Source organism: Pseudomyrmex gracilis, unplaced genomic scaffold (genome assembly GCF_002006095.1).
Source record: "Pseudomyrmex gracilis isolate BER0280 unplaced genomic scaffold, ASM200609v1 scaffold_13, whole genome shotgun sequence".
In the NCBI taxonomy this organism is placed as follows: domain Eukaryota; kingdom Metazoa; phylum Arthropoda; class Insecta; order Hymenoptera; family Formicidae; genus Pseudomyrmex; species Pseudomyrmex gracilis.
The window spans coordinates 483,180-505,176 of NW_018020597.1; the positions used below are offsets into that span (position 1 = coordinate 483,180).

The 21,997-nt window shown below is 43.6% G+C and overlaps 1 protein-coding gene across 1 annotated transcript; it reads left to right on the forward strand.

Moving 5' to 3' along the window:
• Nucleotides 1-3,168: 3,168 nt before the first annotated feature.
• Nucleotides 3,169-21,997, forward strand: LOC109863806. Its single transcript, XM_020444373.1, has 4 exons — nt 3,169-3,595; nt 3,928-4,186; nt 7,407-7,768; nt 20,596-21,997. The coding sequence occupies exons 1-4, from the start codon at nt 3,169-3,171 to the stop codon at nt 20,673-20,675; spliced, it is 1,128 nt and encodes a 375-aa protein (XP_020299962.1). The 3' UTR covers nt 20,676-21,997.

Sequence of the window (21,997 nt, forward strand, 5' to 3'; positions counted from 1 at the left end):
AGCTATACTTCTCGTATTTCGCCTGAGAGATGTGTACCTCCCCGTGAGCGGTTTTATTTTTCTCTCGTATTCTCCCCGTGAGGGAATAAGAAAAAGGATTCGTTCGTCGCGTTTTGGATCCGCTGAGAAATAGTCGAAAAAAACGTTGAGAACGACCTCAAGCAGATTGACTGACTCGCGCTGACCCTTGCGAATAAATTAGGACAATGCTCTCTCTCTCTCTCTCTCTCGAGATAACAGCGAGGCGCAAATGGATTACGTGTTCGAATATTCTGGATCGGATTTTTCGCGAATCGAGTTGCCATCAATGTCGAGTGATTGAAATTGCCGAACGATCGCGTATAGCTTCAGCATCATCGGCACATCGACGCGGTAGTAGCACAGGCGGTTTTATGGTCAATCGGATGCCAAAGCGGTATAATGCGTATCGACTGCGCTAGCCTGTGGTAAGCCTTGTTTCAGGTGCTCTGACGTTAGAGCTGACCGGACTAGAGCGCTCGATGCCCGCGCCAACAAGCTATTTTATTTCGCTCCGTCGCTTGCCTCTTCTCACGAAATGAGTAATTTACTCGCAGCCTCTTGCCGCGCGTTTAAAAACTGAAAGACTACATTAATTTCTTTTTACCCCGTCAATATTCTTTTAACACGCCGAGATACTATCCAAAGAGAAGCACTTATCTTGACTTTAATAAAGTCGAGTGCTTTTTTTAACGTTTACAAAAAAAAAAAAAAAAAAAAATTATTTCTCCTCAACGTATATTAAAAATTCTTAATTTATGTTAAAACTCTTCTAAACTCTCTTTTGGATATTGATTTCTACGCGTTACTGACCCAACGAACGTTTTTTTTTTTTTGATGCTCATTTAAAAAAAATGGATCAAAATGATCGTTTTAAATCCCGCGTTGTAATAACGAACCAATCCAATTTCGTAGCCTAATAGGAACTTGCTTGAAATGAGCAGTCAAACCAAACTTCAATTATTCATCTTTCTTTTGACGAGGAAAAAAAATTTGTAGAACATTTTTTCGAAATCGCAGCATTAAAGAAAACTCGCCGAACGTTTTCGAGTTGTAAAAAATGCACGAGTTTATTTCTCGACGTATGTATCACCGCAGAATTCTCATTTCGAAATTTGCGCAATTTCGCGGAGCCCACGCACGAATTCGCGAATTCGCGATAGGCGAACTTATCCGTTAGAATTTCACCGTTTGCGAAAATATTGGAATCCCTAAATTCCGGAGGAAAATTCCGTCAAGTAATTCCGCTTTTGTTTGCGCGGTGAATGATATCTTTGCGAAAATCCTTCACATAGTCGAGTTGCGTGTTTCGCGACCCTCCTTCGCGTTGCGCAAACGGAAAAAACGGGGTCATTAGCTACGTCGGAATGAAGGGTCGGAGAGAAGTAGTTACACGAGAGCGAGTCTGATCTCGTCGCGCGACTCCGCGCGCGTGGCAAAGTCAGCCGATCCATCATTTGCCGCTTTTGCAGGTTTTGCTCGACGACGATCCACATACATGTCGTCGCACAGATCGACCCACCGAACATCTCGATAAAAATTTCTCGACATTCACCGAGCGCTCTGCTTCGAATGATGTTTGCGCGTAACGCGCGAAATGAAAGTTTTGACGCGTCCCTGAAACGACGCTCGGGAGTGCGCTCGGGACATTCGGCGAATCTTCGAAAAAGATAGACTTTTTGCGTTTCTCGGGGACTCTCAAAGCAACCGTAGCGATTACGAAACCGATCGAAACGATCGGAACAGATCGGAAACTATATGAGCTCTACGAAAGCCACTTTTCGCAACGATGTTGTCAACTTTCTTCATCGAAGAAACTTGATAGCGCTGTAACGAATGCTGTGATTTGCAACAAGAGTTTGATTTGACGTGTAACGTAACACCGGATAAATGGTGTCGCATTCCGCGTGCTTTTAATACAATGGAAATCTGCGTGGAAACACAGTGGATCCGATTAAATTCGTTACCCTCGTAGAAGCTGATACTTGTGGAATTCGCGTATGATGGAAACGACGGTCGAGCGAGCGGAAGAAATTTACGGCAACCGCTGGGAATCATCCATTTCGTCGAGCACGGGACATTCGGCGAATCATCTGATATTCGCTATCAGATAATGTACGGTCATCGTCGATAATGGAGCGGTAATTCGAAAACGAAGACACGAAGAATCGCGAAGCTGACCGTCCGTTGCCACGATTCCGTCGAGCATCGATCGTGAAGCTCCGAGGGAGGGAAAAAAAAAAGAACAAATCCCAGATTTCGTCCCGACGAAGCAAACACGCGAGCTAATTGAGCGTGGAATTGCATTTGAGGGTGTACTTTAACGATTTCGACTCCGCAAGCGATGAAAAGATGGTAACGATGAAAGCGCAGGAGTTGAGATGAACGAAGTTATCAGCGGTTTTATCTTTCCTTCTCTTTCTCTCTCTCTCTCTCTCTCTCTTTTTCCTTCTCTCTCTTGTCAGCCGTCAAGCAAGCGATTAGCAGCGAATTAACAACATCAAGACAGATATACTGCCGAGTCGAGATATTTAAGCGAGTGTGAGAGATATTTACGTTAACTACGTTGCGCCGCATTTGGCACATGAGAAAAATTTTGAAAAACAATTTGCAAAAAATACACAAAGCAGTTTTTGAAAATCCGTCGGGGGAGCGAACGAAATACATGAGGAAATTTATTATCACCCCAATTGCATTAGCAAAAAGCGACGACCGCTAATGCAAACGAATCGAGCCAGCAGCTTTTATGCGATACTTGTAGTTATCGCTGTTGGGAGAGAGGAAGATCGTTAGCAGCGTCGCGCCGGAAATCCCGTCGAAGATTAATGAACGACGCGGTCGGCGGAAGAACGTCGCGGCGTATATAGTATATACCCGATAAGCGAATCCGCGCTTTCTACGGCACGGCGTCGGTGACGTCCGCTTGTGATGTTGTCGCGCTTCCTGCAGGAACTGTCGGAGAACAGAAGCGAGGTCGTCGCGACGAAACGGCAGCGAAAGAAGCAAAAGAAAGAAGACTTGTGATCGTTCCGGCAGCGGGCCGATCGTTCCCGCGCTACAAACGATCGCGAAAGCGACACGGCGATCACCACGACGGCGATCGCCGCCGATGAGGGCGACGGTGATGTGACAGCGAAGGCAGGCGACGAGATGACGGTGACGGCGACGCCGGTAACCTCCGATGTCGCCGACAAAGCGGTGTCAACGGACGACGCTGGCGGCGGCGGGGGCGGCATTGAGGTAGCGCGTCTCGAAGCCGTCCTCGCTGCCCTGGTGGAGACTAAGGTGGAGGCAATGAAGGCGTCGTCAACGCTCAGCCGACGTTCTGGCAGCGCACCGGCCAGTCCGCGTCGACCTAGATTGACCTCGACCTCGACAGCCTCTTCCTCGCTGAACCATCACCATCACCATCATTATCATCATCATCATCATCATCACTCGCAGCACCAGCAGCACGGTAAGAAGAAGAGCCCGCATCAACAGCATCATCGCCATCGTCGCAAACGCCACGACTCCGCGCCCTGCGGAAGTGATTATCTTCAAGGGACGGATCATCATCAGCAGAGATTACCTAACGGTACGGTAATTTGTTAGTTCTAAGCGGAAAATTTGAAACGGATACTTTTTTAATTTACACAAAACTTGATTGGGAGGGAAATTTCCAGAATATTTACACAATGATGAAAAATTCATTCGCTTCGTATATTTAAACGATTAAACGTGATTCAAATTTCGGTTTGAGAGACGAAGAACAAATAGATTTTTTCAATAAAGCAAAATGAAATTTTTGTATCGGCGGTTTGACTTTGTTTGTTATTCGGAGCGAGTAAAAGGAATAAATTCGTAACGTTTATAATGTCGACCTCGGGTGAATATTTGATAATTGCGATGTTTTTCTGTTGCCGTCAGGAAAGGGACGGAGAAGAGCCTCGGAAAGTCCTCGAAGTCCTCGAAAGAAGCGCAGGCATTCGAGGAGCCCAAATGTTCTTCATGGCGTCGTTCAAGACGTTCACACCGGCCTCGATTCGCGCTTCGAGCTGCTCGGTATCGACGGCGACCAAGATGTGGCCCTAATAGATTTTGAAAGGGCTAAAGAAGTCCTCGGCGACTCCGAATATTCGCGGCTGTACCGAAGTGCCTGCTCCTTTCCCCAAAGCGCCGCTCAATTGTAAGTAATTATATCAATTTTTTTTTCGACTCTCAACGCTAACAGTACGAAAAAATTTTTGATGAAAAAGAAAACAGTTTTTTTTTATCAGTCTCAAGTTATTATCAAGCTATTTAGGTATAATTGAATAACAAATGATAAAAATCAAGTTAATTAAATTCTTACGCGGCAAGATAATTTTTTTATTCTCATCATCATCGAAATAACATTCCACTTCAATTTTCTATCAAAATTGGATTTGATTCTTTTTATTCTTCTTTAACGCGACTTTTAGAAAACCGAAATATCTCTCGCGCGAGGCTCTTCCCGCGTTTTCTCCGGCGTAGTTTTCTCATTTACGATCTCGTAAAAACTCGCGTGCGCGTATCAGCAAATAAGCTCTCTCTCTTCGGTGTGCTGGCGAACTTTCGCTGTCTTCTCTTTTACGGGGTCGCGGAGTGTGTTTGTTGCCGCGCGTTTACGTTCTTCTTGCATATTCACCGGGATTCGATCGGTCGGCGGTCACGAGAGGAAAGAGAGAGAGAGAGGGAAAAGACACGGTTGGTTTTGGCGTGAGGAGAGCGCAGCACAACCGGTGGAACTGGGTCAGCGCAGTGCGTGGTCGCGCGCCTTCGTCACATGCCGCTCTCACGGCAAATACGGTTTGGCGGCTGAGCCACCTGGGCGACAAAGGACGAATGCGCCGTTGAAGCGTGTAATGAAACTGCGGCCGCCGGCAGATAGCCGTTGGCGATCACGAGGAGGCGTCATCGTGTTACAGCGTCATCGTCCGTTGTCGTCTCTTTTTTTTTCTTCTCTTCTTCTTGCTTTTTTTTTTAATTCGACAGTTTCTAAAATTACATAGCAACATTCGGATGTTTTTTAACACCGTGGCGGCGCGAAAGAAAATCTCTACAACACCACTACTGTGACACTACAAATACGTAGCGTTGAAATATATCGCACTACCGCAATGCGAACAGAATCATGTTCTGATAAATGTCTGCGTGTTGTTTTGTTACAGAAAATAATGACAACGGGAACACACAGAAATCTAAAATTAACAACGCGATAATTCACATTAAAGAAAAAAGCAAGATATTATTTTAACTTTTGAACTTTGTATATATATATATATATATCGGCGTTTGTGTGGTTGTTCTATAAATAGGACAGACGATGCCATTGGCAAGTTAAATGCAATAACCAGAGCGTTTCGCATATGCACGTAAACGATCGCGCGATAACGTATCTCGACAGTTGTTCGTTGACAAATAAAGTGCCGGAGTATCACAGACTAACTAATAATATTAATGGAAGCATTTTTTTTTTGTTCGCTTGTGTACGCGAGAGAATACGTCGGCGATGTCGACTGACACAACGTCGACGTTCACTACTTGATACGGTCCGTTCCGATACGGTCGGATCTACTGGCACATCAATTCGATTCTCTCTTTATCGAGTATCCTCCACGTAATTGAACGTGCTGTCACCGTAGCTCTGCGAGATTCTATTTATAAGTTTTTCACGTTTTCCGATAATCGTTATTAATAGACGTATTTTAAATATATATGTCTATAATGCGCGGGAATTAATTTCGTTCCGTAATTGCAAAACGGCGAGGATAAATATTTATATCGCAGACGGGAGGGGAGGAAAAGAGTAATTTAACGAATAGCGACGAATAAGAGAGCTACAATTGCGTGAGCGACGATAGCACGGTGTGTGAATCGACGACGACGACGACGACGGTCGGCCTTTGTCCGGCCTCACGCCGGCTGTTATCACTAGCTCGAATTTCATCCAAGTCCCTCACAATGCCCTCGACGCCTCGGTTATCGTTTTTCCACTTTTCCGTCCTATTCTAGCGGCGTTTTCTAAAATTATACTTAGAGAGCGAGCCTTGACGGCCTTCGTGTATATGTGTGTGTATGCGTGTGACGTAGATAGTGCAACGATTGTTCTTTGTTCAGCTCGATATCGGGGTCTACTCTTCGTCGGCTTGTTGTGGACGATACCTATATTGCGAATTGCTGGCCCGCTTTTCCACACTCGTTGCCGCGCGCGTTGTAAATCGCGTAACAGTTGAACGAGTTGATCAGTTTTACTGCAAACATAGAGAGAGAGAGAGAGAGAGAGAGAGAGAAAGAAAGAGAGAGCGAGAGCACGTGCGCTCATTTGTTACACGTGTTCTGTGTCCCACATTTATTACACACGTCAGCGAAAAATTAAACATGAAACTCCCTATCGTCGTAAGTAATATTTATTTTAAAACGTTTACAACAGATTTATATTTTCTGTGCATGTATATATGTTTTTATATTCTGCGCACATTCACATAAAATTATTTCGTCTCGACTCGAAAATGTTCTCGGCGATTAATTTCTTTCGTTTTTTCTCCTTCGTTCTTTTCACGTCGTTCAGCTTCTTTTTTTGCCTGGTGAGTCGAAAACGGGGTAACATTTCTAATTCGTCTCAACGTGGAAGTGCGCGGGTGCATGACAATAGGTCGCCCTTTTAGTTACTGCCACTCACGTACAAGCAAACAGCAACTTCTCGAGTTTCACGAACAATGCAGGTACTACTATGATCGATACTCGTTCGTCCTTCTTCTTCGAGCCTTTACAATCGTTACCGTAGTGTTGGAAACGTATTGGAGGTGTTGCTGCATTGTTTCGCGATGCGTTCGACAAGATGTGTGCGCGCACACACAGATGTAGATTTTAATTAATGGCGTTGTCGATAGTTGGAAATAGTCCATTCAGAAGATGGACATGTAATTTCGTCGTATAAATAGCTCGCACAATGAGCCGAGGTTGTATTCAATTTTCTTTTAGAACAATCGTTCTTTTCAAGACGATCCAACATTCGCGGCGAATTAACTTTTCTATTGACGATTGCAAATTAAAAATCTTAAAGTGGCAAAAAAAAAATCTGCCGAGATTTTCAATTCACGAAGAAATCGCGCGAGAGATTTCAGTTTTTAATTTTAAATTAAACGTCAAATGCAGCCGCTGGCGTGAATTTTGTCTCGTATATTGATCGAAAGTAAAAAATCTCGATCGATAACACATCACATACGTTAAATAATAGTTTTGATATTATGCTTGAGCGGAATTTTGAATGCGTAGTTTTGAATTTTTGTTTTTTTACATGCGCGCTTCCCGAATACAAAACGAAGTATTCATTTTTTATTTTCGAAACAATGAATAAAAAAAAAATTGCTGTTTGTTCCTTTCAGTAAAATACATTCGAGCGCGACTTCGTTGCGCGTGAACTTGCCGCGAGGGACTACCGTGCCTCTTGATGACGACGACTACGTAGCGTTGAACGTAGCCGACGAGCTGGAGGAGGAGGAGGAGATTATGAGCAATCCGGAAAAGATGGACGAGCCTCAGGGAAACTATCATCGACCGCGAAGAAAGCGCAAACGTAAACGGCGCAAGGTTGAATCCGTCGGTCCGGAAGAGGAGCTCGTCGATCCCGAGGAGCTTCCGCCTCGTGCACGATGGACGATCGTCGCCACCGCGTGTCTTCTGCTAGCCATGTCTCTCCTTCTGGTCGGTGTCACATTACGGATGGCGCCTATAATCGACGACATGGGTAAGTCAACAATCGTGATTCAACAAAACTCTTCGTTTTTATATGTTAAATGAAGGTCGAGTGGTAACATCTTTTTAAACATATTGATTTAGTTTCCGATCTCATCATCCACTTTGCTGATAAATTGTTACAATCCACAGTTAGTCGCGTTTTTTATCATTTGTTTCTTTACTTTATTGAGTTTGTAAAAAGAAAAGCTCTCTTTATTGAGTTTGTAAAAAGAAAAGCTCTCAAAGATCCGATGAGGTTGGGTAAAATTAAAAAAAAAAAAAAGTGCGTTCTGTGCTCGAATTTTCGGTGCGTTTGTTCTTGCGACGATCTTGCGAATAAAGCGTGCGATTTATTATGCAATACGAACTTTTTACGAGCGAGAAGATGTCTGACCGGGATTGACGCCGAAAATAGGTGGCGCGGATTCGCGCGTTTGTGCGACGGGAAACGAAACAAAATCATATCGGATTACTTCAGGTGAAATATGCAATGCGATCCCGGGAGTAGTGACCTCTCCGCGGATGAAGTTGCCACGCATTAATGATTTAACACGTCTTTACACTATGGAGTTCTGCGAGTGTGCTGAGGGAGCGATATTGTCGCTCCGGCTGATCTGATTAAGCGCAGCGCCGAGTTCTCGTGAATTCTGATTTGCGATTAATCCTCTTATCCACGTTCCTATTAATGAAAGTAACCTCGTAAAAAAAGCTTATCTTCTTTCCCACGTACGTTAATTCTGAATGTAAAAAATCAATGTCTCTCATAATATTTTTTATAATCACTTAGTATCGAGATTACCGTCAAAAGTTACCCGTTAATATATTTCAGTTTTTCTTATAATTATTTAAAACGATTTCACACACACTGAAATTCGATCTCGTTAACGATGACGTAAATTCACAAATAGTTTCCCGATTATTTTTACACGTACAATAACCGCAATTCTCTCAATGCGGAAATGTCGCAATTTGAACGCGCACATTATTAGTGGCTTATGTAAGTATGAAATTAACATGAGTTGCGCGCGGCAGGAGGCGACACAAAGTCCGACACGCGTTCGGGTCACAGTAATTGCCAGGTTAGTTGCCGATGAATGCGATGGCGGTCTGGTCACCACCGTCGTTAGCGGTTTCGCGGTGAACAGCTCCTTCCTGTAAAGTCGGCTTTCCGTGTGACACAAGCGAGCGAGTCGGTGCTTTCGGTTGGTCTCTCTAAAACGAAGACTGTTCCCGCGGGAGAGGACAAGAGGGTTGCTCAGAGCTTTCCACCAATTACAGCTACGTGCGGGGTCGACCGACGACACTTCTGGGCGCAGCTTCCCGACACCGAAGTACCTCGGCATCGGGAGTGTGTGGCTGTAAGGCGTTTATGCACGTGCACGTGTTACACAAACGCGCGCGTACAACTCCGCTCAGGCACAAACGAGCTGTATGCAGCGTGCGAGGTCGAGGGCGCTCCGCGACTCTAAATTAAAGGCGCGCGTCTGCGAATCCTCCAGTCAGCCGTCGGATTTCCGCAGCTGTGCCACCTTCTCTCTTGACAACCGCTCGCGCAATCGTCGCTCAGTCGCGAAAGCTCGGTCCGGAGGACTCGCGAAAAGTGTGTGCGCGTCACGCGCGACGTGTACCATTTCCTCTCTCTCCGCGTCGTGGTGTCGTCAATCTTCTCGACGTGACGAGATCGGGAATCGTCGCGCGCGGGCGTCGGGAGAATCTCTCGGTGACCTTTTTGCGGCTCGATCGGAAACGTCGCGCACGAGAAATGGAATTAAAGTTTCAGCCACCTTTCACATTTCCGTCGCTCGCGTTTCCGTCGTGATGTGAAAATCGTCCGGCCAGAAGATCCTAAACTCTCGTTTCTCTTTTTCCCCGAGCGGGAGAAACAATTTCCTGGACATCCGACGCTCCGAGAGCAGTAAGACAAAAATAAAATCGTGCTTTTCGATAAAATCACGCTGGCGAGAAAAGCGACGCGGGGTTTTAACGCTAACGGAAAGGTCTGAGGATCGTTAACGATCTGTTAAATTGCGACTGTTACACGCGAACACACGCGAGCGCGCTCTGCGTAACGAGATATTAATTGTTTTTTCTTACTCGTTGTCAAAATATAAAATACTCCATTATTTTTTTTTTTTTTCAGAAAATTGAAGCAAACGAAAATTGAAATGCAGTTTCGATATCGTCGTTCGTAACTACAGAAATCCTAAGGGCATTAACGTGTTTGCATGTTGCATACGAAAATGAACGTCTCTCTTCTATTGAAAGAAAAGTTAAATTTTCTGCCTTCAAAATATGTATGTTTTACAAAGTTTGTTATCGCAATGTTTCGTGCTCCACGGTGATATTTTCCAAGTTTGTTCAAACATCGTTTACTTTTTGCGATATTCGCTCGATGAATATATCGAAATATATTATATTTGCATTTGACTGACTAACCGCCAGCAATATCCGATAGAAACGTCACGATACGCGGATGACGTTGTACAAATATACCGACTCGCGCGAAATCAACAAGTCTATAGAGTTTGATACTCAAACTTGTACGTTGGTTTTCGACAATGTGTGATGCTCCTCGGAAGATACACGTCGCGGTGTTATTGATTCGAGAGAAGATGAGATTATTAATCTTTCGCATCTCTCTCTCTCATCCAAACAAAAGATTAATAGAAGAAGATTCATCTCTGACGTTCTTCGTCGAAAATGTTTGGTAATATTTAACAACACACACGCGTCGCTCGGGCCCCGGGATGAAGTTCCAGAAATAAAACGCGATGGACCGATCAAAAGTTGCGCGCGTGATTATTTTCTCGATGTTTCGAAGCAGCAGCACGAAGTTTTGTAAATACCGAATCCCGCATGTATCTCATGTGTTTGTTTATTTACAACTCAAAAATTCGCGCGCGGCGTTTCAACAATTTGTTTTTTGTTACTGCAAAAGTATTTTGAAAAGTATTTTGCCTTTCACGGGAAACGTAAATTATTGACGAGTATCGTAAATTTCGCACGTATTGTCACATAAATTATTGTGATTGCGTTAATCTTTGTGAAAACACGTCAACAGACATACCTATAAATATTTTGTAAAATATGAAGATATTAAATGGGTTCGCGAATACACGTTCAAAAACGGTGTTGTAATTTTGTTAAAATTAACTTCATCTTTCATTTTAATTAGTTAAAGTGCCATTTATACATTTGATTGATCGATTAGTTCAAACGTGATTGTTTGCCGTAATATGATCGATTTGTTGGGTTATAATAGATGTATCGAATGTTATCTCGAAGCGCGCGGAGGTTGTTTGCAAAAATGGTTCCGTATCGATTAGCGGCAGATGCGACCGCGTTCGCAGTTCTATGTGAATGTAACGTTTTTTTTTGTTGACGTCAAATATTTCGCGATTTGAAATAGTTTTAATTACGAAAATGTCTTCTTCGTTTTATACATAAAGTTACCACTTACTATACATATCTCTTTCAATTTAAAAGCAAAGTCAGTATATTTTGTATATATAAGAGACAAGCATTTCCTTGATGCATATTTAACGGATTATACTTTTAAATATTTGAATATCTTTGAATTTTTTTATTCAATTCTAAAATATTCCACGTCTTCATTTTGAAATCGTGTCTCGCGCGTTTTATTATAAGCTTCTCAGGTAATTTTCTAGATTACGTTTTTTTTTTTTTAAGAAAAAATGCTATAGCTGTCAAATAGTTTTCTTCGTTTTAGAATTAAAATGTGAAATTGAACACTAACTGTGTGTGTGTGAAAGAAATTTATGATCTGTCTGTAAAATTTAAGATACGGCTCGTGAACGCGTCACGATTGTTATACTCTCAGCGAAATTACCGAGCGCGCGTCGCCGAACGATCTTAAAATCACGAAGACGTTTGCGTTCCCGCACGTTGCAAATTGCACGGGAGGCATATCTTGCTTCGACAGTTTACAGCATCACGTTACAACGTTACATCGCGCGCACAGGTCGAAACCAGGTCAAGCCCGCGCGCAATTGATTTTCGTTCGATTTCGATGTCGCGCGCGTCATTAAAGGGCATATTAAGTGATCGTCATCGCTGACATTTGATTAAACTGGTTGGCGGCAGTTGATTCATTGCGATCATTCCTACGTCACGTTGTAATGCGTATTCGCGGGTTTTCGCGATCCATCATTTAGTGTTTAATTACTTCCATTATTACCGATTGTGCGCTAATGCCCTCTGAGTCAATATGCTGGAACTGGAGTTTATAATCCCGGCTGATGCATTATTCAACTTGCGAAAGCCGGAATGAAAATCCGCGTTGGCCGAAACTGTTTCGCGTTTCCGAGAAGTTAAAATCCGTTCGAGAGTTACATATCAAGGGAATTTTTGATTTATTTTCAGCGCGCGCGTATATGTGACGTTCCTGACTTCGAGACATTTTAATGCGGCATTGCCTTTACAGATCGAGATTCTATGCAAAATTCGCGAGCCGCGTGAATTTTTCATTTCTGCCTGTCGCGGGAAGAAAAGCCGACAAGGCCGGCCGCGACGAGCTAAAAATTTTAAAAGACCGCCGCCAGGCGTTGCGTTTCACACGGGATTGTAATGCGAATTTGTAATATACATTGCGCTAGGTCAGTGTGCTTGCGCGCATCGCGTCTCGGCAATACCGTAAAATACGTAGCATATGTATCGATCTTGCGTTAGTTAGGAGATGACATCTAGCGCGCAAATTATACATGTCCAGTATTTGCATAATTCTGCGGCAATTCACGTCTCTCTCTCCTCGGTGCATCATTTCGAATAATCAAATGACACCCGCGCGATCGTCGTCGCGATGGAGCACGAATTGCGTTTAACATAATGGCAGAATCGAACGCGTTGCCGTCGTTTCCGGAACGACGCGGTCGTTTAAAACGGTCGAGTGTTTTATGGGAGACGTAAATTGTGTCTTTGACAGAGACAGATATAGAAAATAGTATCTCCGTTACAAAAAGTAGTGCGCGATTTTATGTACAATAAACGCGAAAGTTTTTTTGGGGGGGTTGGGGGGAACACGAGGCAAAACGTTATTCGATTTTAGATCGCTGATAGAAAGGGAACTCTAATTTTGCCGATACGAAATACGATTCCGTGTACAATTTGATTTCCCACGATTCTCGCTGCGTATCGCGACATGAGAGAAAATCGATTTTACATTTGGAGAAGTGAAATTCAATGCGCGAAGCATTATATATTCACGTTACTGCCGCATTAGTTAGCGAAGTCTGGTTATGAACTTGTGTAAGTTTAAATCTCGATTCTACCGATGCGTATATCGCATATATGCAACTCACGAGGAGCGCGGCGGAGAACTCGCGAGGCGAATTCGCGTCGTCATGCATTTTCGAATGTATGTATTCCGACCGGGCATCGCGCGGAGCAAATCTCCAAAGTCGTTTGCAAGAAATTTACTTTTACTTTTTTTTTTTTTTTAATTCTGATTTCAACGGAGAGATTGAAAAAATAACGAATTGTAAGTAGTCGCGTTAATTTGAAAGCTCTCTCGCTGTTGCAAAGGGCGTGGATATTTTTGAAAATTGTTGCGAGCGAACGGAGAAACGCACCTCGGCGGTATGTATGAAAATTTCATTTGCGAGAAACTAGGTGAGTCTCTCTCTCTCTCTCTCGCGCCGCCATTAGAATAATGCGATTTATATGTATCATATATTCGCGTCACTTGTAGCATCGGTGCCAACAAGTATTATAATTTGTCGTTTATATAGAGAGAACGAAATTCTCCAGACTCTCTTGTGCATTCTTACACAGACACACACACACACACACACACAACGATATCTTATTTTGACGCTTCGTGCTGACGTCACGGCGACTTTTGCGTCAAAATAAGGTCAATTTCGCCTCGGGGCCAGAGTTCCTCCACTTTTGTTCTTTATTATTAATCAGAAATAAAACAAGAAGAGAGAAGTGATTTCTTACGCTCTCCTAACATCTGCGCGGCATCGTCATCATCATTCGTTACACGGATAGTCCATTAAAGCGAAAATTTTCGTAAGCTTCTGGAACACGCCACCTTATAATTTTGCCACACTTATGATCGATCTGTACGGGGCGTGACATCCCGATAGCTCGTTGTGTTTCGCCGTGTTTGCGTTTAACATTTCGTAGCACAGATATAAATCATCGCAACGGGATACTCTCGTCTGTATTACTTCGTCGTTAAGAGAAGTAATCGAGAAAGAGAACGGAGAGCAAGCTGTGAGAGATTTATTGAGCGAAATTGTGAGAGATATATTGCGAATTTTTCGCTTCTGTCACTCTGTGACTAACACACAATTCCGATAAAAGAATCTGCTAATAATCCGTTTTCCTTTATCGCTTTTTCTCTCTCAAGATAGAAGGTTAATAATCGTAAAACTGGCTGGCGAGAAATTTTATTAGCTACGTGGAACTGCGTGTTAGCGTAGATGCCAATCGTGATTTTCGATTGTTGCTGAAGTGACTGGCCATTCGCGGAATTGCATTTCTCGTTAATTTCGACAATCGAACTTGAAAACGTCGCGTCTAAAATTAAATTGGATCGCGCGATATCGTTCTTTTTTTTTTTTTTTTTAACGAAAAAACGGAATATAATTAAGCAAAAACCAATTTGGGCAGCGTGTCGTAAATCTTTGGCTGATCCGCCGAAAGACACGTCAAATTTATTTCCTTCGGCAAAAATTTCCTTCGAAGCTTCGGAAATAAATAAACGCCGATACAACGCGCGTACAAATCTCAGTGAGATTAAAATCTCGCAAAAAAATAAAGAAATAGTACGAGAGAGATTTTTTGTTTGTTTTTGAGAAAAGTTTTATTAAAAAACACACACGTACACATCCGATTATGGCGATGTTGTTGATAGGTCTCAGAAATTTGTTTATTTTATTCCGCAAACGCGAAGCTCGTTTTCCTCGATTTTAACGAGACGTAACGTATGCGTCAAAGAGCCGATGTAATTTTAGATTTACCTCTTCCGCTTTCCGAGAAAGGGAGAACGCCGACGTTCGTCGCGCTACACTTTTCATCATCCCGTTTCCATTCTCTCTCTTGCGTTTACTAAACTCGATATCTGCCGGCATTCTCATCTCTTCATTCGTAGCTGTGAGTAAGCTTGAGTCGAACGCGTAAGTTTCAGTTTCATCTCCTGAACAACATTACTTCTTCATCCGATCGTAAATCTATCCCTCTACCGCAGCGCGCAGTTAGTTTATTCGGATACTCACTGTGCGAGTTTCTAACTGCTTTCCCGTGGTCTTTAGCGTGTCCATTCGTTGTATTAATAACGCTTTCCCACGCGCAATCAGACGGTTGTTTAACAACTCGCGGCTCTTGACAGAAAATGTAATCGCTGGTTTATTCCAAACTTCGCGATCAAAGCTACCTTCTGTGATCGCGCTTGTTATACGCTAAAATCTTTGAGGCACAGAAAAACAAAATGTGTGTTTTATCGCGTCCGACGTCATTTAGCGCCTAATAGAACGGAATATCTCGAGAGATGTAGGATTTTCGTCTTGCGCAAATAAATAGCGCGGAAGTAAAGTCGCGCGAGATAATATTTCGTTCTCCGAAACATTACGCGCGGTTTATTTTTCTTTTCACCGGCGTCCTCATTGGAACGCCGATCTGTCATCACGACGGCGTCTACAAGACGCCTTTTTATGGGATATAATTAAGGAAATTAGGTTCTTCAGCAAACAAAAAAAAAAGCAACGATGTCGATTGTTCCATAAAATATGCAGATCGGAAAATTCAACGTCTTGTATTGAAATACTCGTTTAAAAATACAAAGATTAACTGAATGAAAAAAAAAAAGAAAAAAAAAGCATTTTCCTCGCTATGTATTTTTTCAGCGGAAATGGCGGATTGCAACATGCGCGCGAGTCCCATTTATTCCGGACAGAAATCACTTCTTTCGCAGTATTCCCGTGCTCCGTTTTGCAGGCTCCGAATATTAGTCCTCGGTTATTGCGCCAAGGTAGAAAAGCCGGCTTAACTCGGATTTTAGTCGTACGTTTATTTGAAAATTGTAAGAGTCCGAAAACCAGAGGAGATTGTATCTCGAAATACGTGTACCTCTCGAGTTTATTTATTTATGATTCTTTTTTTAAATATATATAGTAACTCTCGATAGTCAATTATTGTGTGTGTGTGTGAGATGCGCTTTATCAATTTTCCTGCGGAGTGGTCGGAGTTTGTGTTCTATAAGCTGTTCAAAATATGTACATGCAGATCCAACATAATCAGGTGCGGGTAACGTAATTGGAAAATTAATAGGATGACATTGCGGCTAATAATCTGGGCGCGAACGGCATCCGCCCAGTTCCCGACGACGTTACCGGGCACTTGTATCACCTGTTACGCCTGTCAACTGGGCTTTTCCGCGCTCCCCCGACATTCTCCTGTCCCGTTGTTGCGTCCTCCACAGCATATTGAGAGTTCGTATGCTAACACACTGGTAACCGGCACGAGGAGAGAGCGCCAATCGATTACCAATGTCTGGCGTGGCGCGCGCGACGAGAAAAGGACAGATCAATGGAGGAAATGCAAAACGTGCGGAATACCGGAGCCAATTTCGAACGATCCGTAAAACGGCTCGTTCGCCGCGTTACGATCGCCATGTGGTACGTAAAATATCCCGTTTTCTCTTCCATCGGACACGGCGAATAAAGTAAAATCGCGTTTACACATGAACATTAAACGCGACCGTCATCAGGCAATTTATCATACGTCGCAGAAATTCTTCCGGTGCTCCGACACGTCGGTCGATAAATCTCTATCGTTTAGCCTTACGGTGCATGAGACTTTTATCCAATTATGCAGTCAATCAGAGAGAGAGAGAGAGAGAGGAAGGGGGGAGGGAGAGAGGAAGGAAAAGCCGCCGTCATAAGCGAAACAAAAGGAAACGCCTCTCGATCCAATTACACCTCGTTTCCGCCTTTTGGACGCCAATTTCCCTGAGCCGCATGATCGCGCGGTAGGTATCGCGAACGTACACGGTAAATTGCGATCTTCATCTAAGGGCGGTCAATGTGCGGCTCGGTCGAGGCCGTTTGCCGGGTGCGATAAATTTTTCTCTCTCCCGTGACGAAGAAAAATCGACGACGCTACACATCGTCGACATGTCGATCGTTTCCCTTTCCCCCTTACCCTCGAAGTCATTGAGGCGAGCCATCGAAGGTCCATCGAATTCGCTTTGTGCGAAGGGACTTTGACGTGCGAGCGATTGATCGGTCGCGTCTCTCCTCGTTTCTACACCAACGCCTGTGACTGTGTTCAAATAATTTCAGCCTCTTCTTCGTGGGTGGTGAGTTCTCTAAATATTTGGCACGAGTATATTTATCGGCGTATACGCGCAATATGTGTGCACGCGTACACGCACACGCGCGCGGGGATTTGCGTACGCGAATTTCGACCGCGCGAAATGAGACAGCGGAATCGACGCGGCCGGCGCGCGGTTCTCGCTAAGATCGTCGCTAAAAATAAACGTCGCAATAAACTCAAGGGTGACGTCCACCACGCGGATCGACGACGACGACGACGACGACGTCGTTTTTAGCCCGTCCTTCTTCTTCTTCTGCGAAACTTTTGTTTCTTCTCGTCCAATTTCTCCGAGATTACGCCCCGCGAATGTTTATGCCATTATTCGCCGTAACCCGTAAACTCCCGGGATGATTTCATCAACGGCGTCCATATATTCTCGAAGCGCGAAAATAAGCATTCGGGGAAGGGGTGAGGAGGAATAAAAAAGCACGCGTCGAACGGATCTAATCGCAGACGCGCACGATTGCGCTTTATAGATCATTGCGGCTAGCCACATCACGTTGTTTCCTTAATCGAAGAGAGAAGCTCGGTATAATTAGCCGAAACGATAGCAGTTGAGATTAAACGCGTAGCTCTGTTCATTGCGTCAACGTTTTCGCCTCTCTCTCTCTCTATCTATCTCTCTATCTCCGTTAGGGTTTATTATAATAAGACATCTGCACAATGTGTGTAACGTTTACGTCAAGGATAATTAATAATAACATCTCGGTGTCTTCGAGTTCAAAGTCCTTGACGATCAAGGCCAAGTGCGTTATATTTTCTCCGCTCGCTGCGCAATTTAATCGCCTCGTTAACAGATTCGAAAGTCATTTTCGACTTTTTGAACTTTCCGCGTTCTTTCCTCCCAAGGGGAGCCACTCGTCGCGCTCGGCGGCACCTGCGTCGAAATTTATTGCGATATTATATAAATTCGCGAGGATAATTAAAAATTTAAGAAGACAGTAAATCTATTTCTAAAAATTTACACAGTCGTTAATTTTAAATAATAATAATAATCAAGTACTTGAGATTTTTAACCTGAGTCTCAAAACAAGATCAAACACAAGCTAACGATGAGTAACTATGTGAGGTATTTTACTTTACATGAACTTCTCCCATGGGAAACGCGCTCCCGGCGTTTCTTGCAACAATATCCGCGCGCCGCTGACGTTTATGCAAGACAATATGGTCTCTTTGAGATCGTTGCGGTGTCGTGGTCGCGATTATTACGCTCCATTCTCGCCGATGGCAAATTCGTGAAAAACCGCGATCGATCAAACCGTCACTTAACCGTTTCTTACTCTGATATAACAAATAAGGTTTTTTCTTATTCACTCGATATAATCTGCCTGATTACGCGCGCAGAAATCTTTTCTCGCCAGCAACAACGAAATCACGGTCGAAATTTGTGTCAAGACGATTCGCTACTTCCATAAGAACGACTCGACATTTAACACATTGATGATTCAGCAAGTTTCTTTGATTATTTCACAGCAATGCGACGATAAGAATCGTGACTCTTGTACACATCGACGATAAAATAATAAAATGCAGATCGATCATTTGACAGAAGTGTCAAAAAAGTAACGAAGTTTTACTTCGGGAAAAAAAAAAAAACTTTCAGTTTCCTACGGTCGAATCGAACGAGCGTGTAAAACAATGACGGGCACAACGACGACGTGGAACAACAGTCTGGATTTCTTGACGCGTACTCGAGATCATTAATTCGCTCAGACATGGATATTAATCACGTAGACAATCGAAATCGGCGGCCGATCGCCGCGTCGTGCGAAAAAATAATTTTCTACGTGGACGATTTCACGACCGGTCGTGATTTGTCACCGGAGTTCTGCAACCGCGCTAACGATGACGTCTATGCGTTATCGGTCGAAGCGAATAGCCCGCGGGCAGGTCATCGTTCCAGCTTGTATCCGCCCAGTCTCGACAGTCCGGCGACCTTCCAGCTGAACGATCGTTCTGCATTTTATATCCTGAACGCCGGCGAGAGATCGCTCTCCTCCAATCAGCTGTGCTCTCAGTCGAGCACTCCGCGACGTTCCAGATCCAATTTGGACGTCGATCAGCGATCGAGCAGACGCTCCAGCGTCTCGAGCGGACGTCGCTCGAGAACGAACAGCTGCAGCAAACCGACGCCGTTAGGTACGCGATAATTGAAACGGGGATTGAGAAATGAGAGATAATTTTCTAGCTTTTATACGCAGTCGAACGCGAACGAAATAAAAAGTAGTTTTAAATAAACGTCGCGATGTCACATCATTTAAAAGCGAAGGTTGTGCATACCTTGACGTAAATATAAATTTTATATTTTCTCGCGAGACAATGTATGTGTCCTTTTGCGACTTGATGACGTTGTTGTTTCAATGAATGCATTCAAGATACATAAAGCGAATCGCATTTAGCATCCGAGCATTCGAAGACAATTACCGCATTCGGTCGATCAATTTCAATTTTGTGGACGTAAAAAGAATTTCAGTTTTAATATTATATAACGCGTCGACCACATGTAACTGCAGGTAATGATAGGAGAGCCAGTGTTAGCAAGAAAAACAGGCCACGAAGAGCGAGCACCGTTTCCCGAAAGAACTCGATTCATCCCAGCAAACCGGACGTCAAGCACACGCCGAAGATAATACGAGACTCGCGCGAGTACGAGCAGGAGAGGCGTCATCGGCGAATCGCCATGATTGTTCTGGGAACCTTTATCTTTCTTCTGACCGCCTCGGTGCTGGTGGTGGTGATCACGCTAACGCACAGCACCTTCCTGAGTCCCGCGGTAGGCTCGAAAGAGCTAACCGAGCACAGAGCGCAATGTAAATCGTGAATGCTGAGAAAGCTTTAGATATACTAATTTTAGACTATATATATTTTTTTTTTTAATATATTCTGAAATTTGAACTTAAATTTGGAAATTTAAAACAAAATGTTTAAAATATTATAATTCACAGTTAACTTGGTTAATTTAACAACAACATCTGTACAACTTAGAAGCGTATCCCATTTTACATTAAAAAATTGAGTTCAAATTTCGAATGTTTAAGTCGTAAATTTAAAATTATAAGAACTAATTTTTTTTTTCAATCACTTGTTACACAATCGTTCTATTAATAATTACAATCTTTCTCGTTGTAATCTCTCTTATTAACGCTATTCCTTTTTTCTTTAGCTCACCTTAGAGTTTATGTAACTTTTGTGAATTTCTACCATCCATTTATTCTTTCTCTTTTACCGGAAGGTTGCGTTTGACAGAAATTGTAACTCAAGTTTGCGCTACTTCACTTTTATATAAGCGCCGAAGTTCGCACGCGCCACATCACAAAGTTGAAAAAAAATCTGTCCCGGCGCGGAAAGAAAGTAGTATTAAATTTACACTGTCGTTCTCGACTCCATTACATGCTCGCGCGAAACGCTGTATTATACAATATACGTCATCGAGAAGAGATACGCTCTTCTGCAAGTTTTGCACTTCGCTCACACCGATGCTCTTATCGTTTTCAGTACGAAAGGAGAACGAGGAGCTGCTGAACTCCCTCAACAGGGACATTTCCGTGCCGGAGAACGTCACGGCGCCGCCCTAAAAACGGGCGATCTCTTTTTGGACAGAACCGCATCGCACGTTCGTCGCTCTCTCAGTTCGTCGCTTCGACACGTTTTCTCAACCCTGTTATCAAGAAGATCAAAGCGACAATTTTCACGACGGACGGCGGACAGCGTCGTCGACGATTTAAAAAACGCGTCGACGTCGCCATCATTTCAGAGGTGATATTTTATTCTCGCCAGCAACGTGGCGAGATAAAAAAAAATTGATACACTCTCTTTGGCCTCCGACCGGATCTCTCAGATCGGCGGCGATTGTATTTGATTGTAGGCGTATCGTGTACATCACGTCGCGTTGTTCGAAAGGTGGATTTCTATTGTATAAACGATTTCGCGGAAAACGTTGTCGCAAATAACACGCGGTCGCGAAAAATCCCGCGACCGCGCCATGTTGCATCGTTGATTGTATTGTTACCGCGTTCGGAAACTTCGCATTGATACGTGTATATATTATATACACAGATACATACACACACATATATGTATATATATATATATATATCGTATCGATGCAGACTAGATGCCCTCGATTCCAACAGGCTTCGTCAATAAGTGCTCGCTCTCCCCGATCGCACAAATACCGAACGAGCGTTCAATCGAAACAATTATGGCGCGAATTCGAGAAAGATTCGACCAAATTAATTAACTTAAACACTTTATCTCGCAAAACAAAACAATTCTTATATTCAGCACGTGCATGTACGCATTTGAAAATCTGGAGAGAGAGAAGATAAAAGCTTTAATCTCTTACAACAATTGTAATATATTATAGAAGTACGTAGCGATTGTATATAATTGAAGAGTAACCCAATCTGCGTCGAGACGATAGTCACGACGAGACACTTTTCGACGGCGCGACGAAATATTTGAAAGCTCAGCGGCGACAGTTAGTCGCGCGAAACTTCATCCGACGTTAGCTCGCACACCGAATGCCAACAACGAAGGAACGATTCAGAAGTTACACACGTGAGAAATGTGCTATAGACGCGGCACCCGGCCGTCGTTTCGCCGTCGACGACGGAATCGACGTGTGTGTCGAAGCCTCTCGTCTGTTCACTTCCTCGAGTACGAGCGGATGTACGTGGCCCGGAATCGGGGGTACACGTGAGTTATCGATCCGCGTCATCAACACGCGAATACGGACCTTTACACACGCCACGAACGCCCGCGAGAAATTGTGTCAGACGAAAACCGACTGACGACACGAGAGTTTTAGCTTCCTTGGTGCTTTTTAACAATGTCTTCCAGGACGAGAGAGAAAGAGAGAGAGAGAGAGAGAGAGAGAGAGAGAGAGAGAGAGAGA

Excerpts from the sequence above, each read along its gene's own strand:
- LOC109863806 (XM_020444373.1), top strand. The coding sequence starts at position 3,169 with ATGACGGTGACGGCGACGCCGGTAACCTCCGATGTCGCCGACAAAGCG. Across the intron at positions 3,596-3,927 it reads TCAGCAGAGATTACCTAACG|GAAAGGGACGGAGAAGAGCC; the intron begins GTACGGTAATTT and ends TGTTGCCGTCAG. Across the intron at positions 7,769-20,595 it reads GCCTATAATCGACGACATGG|TACGAAAGGAGAACGAGGAG; the intron begins GTAAGTCAACAA and ends TATCGTTTTCAG.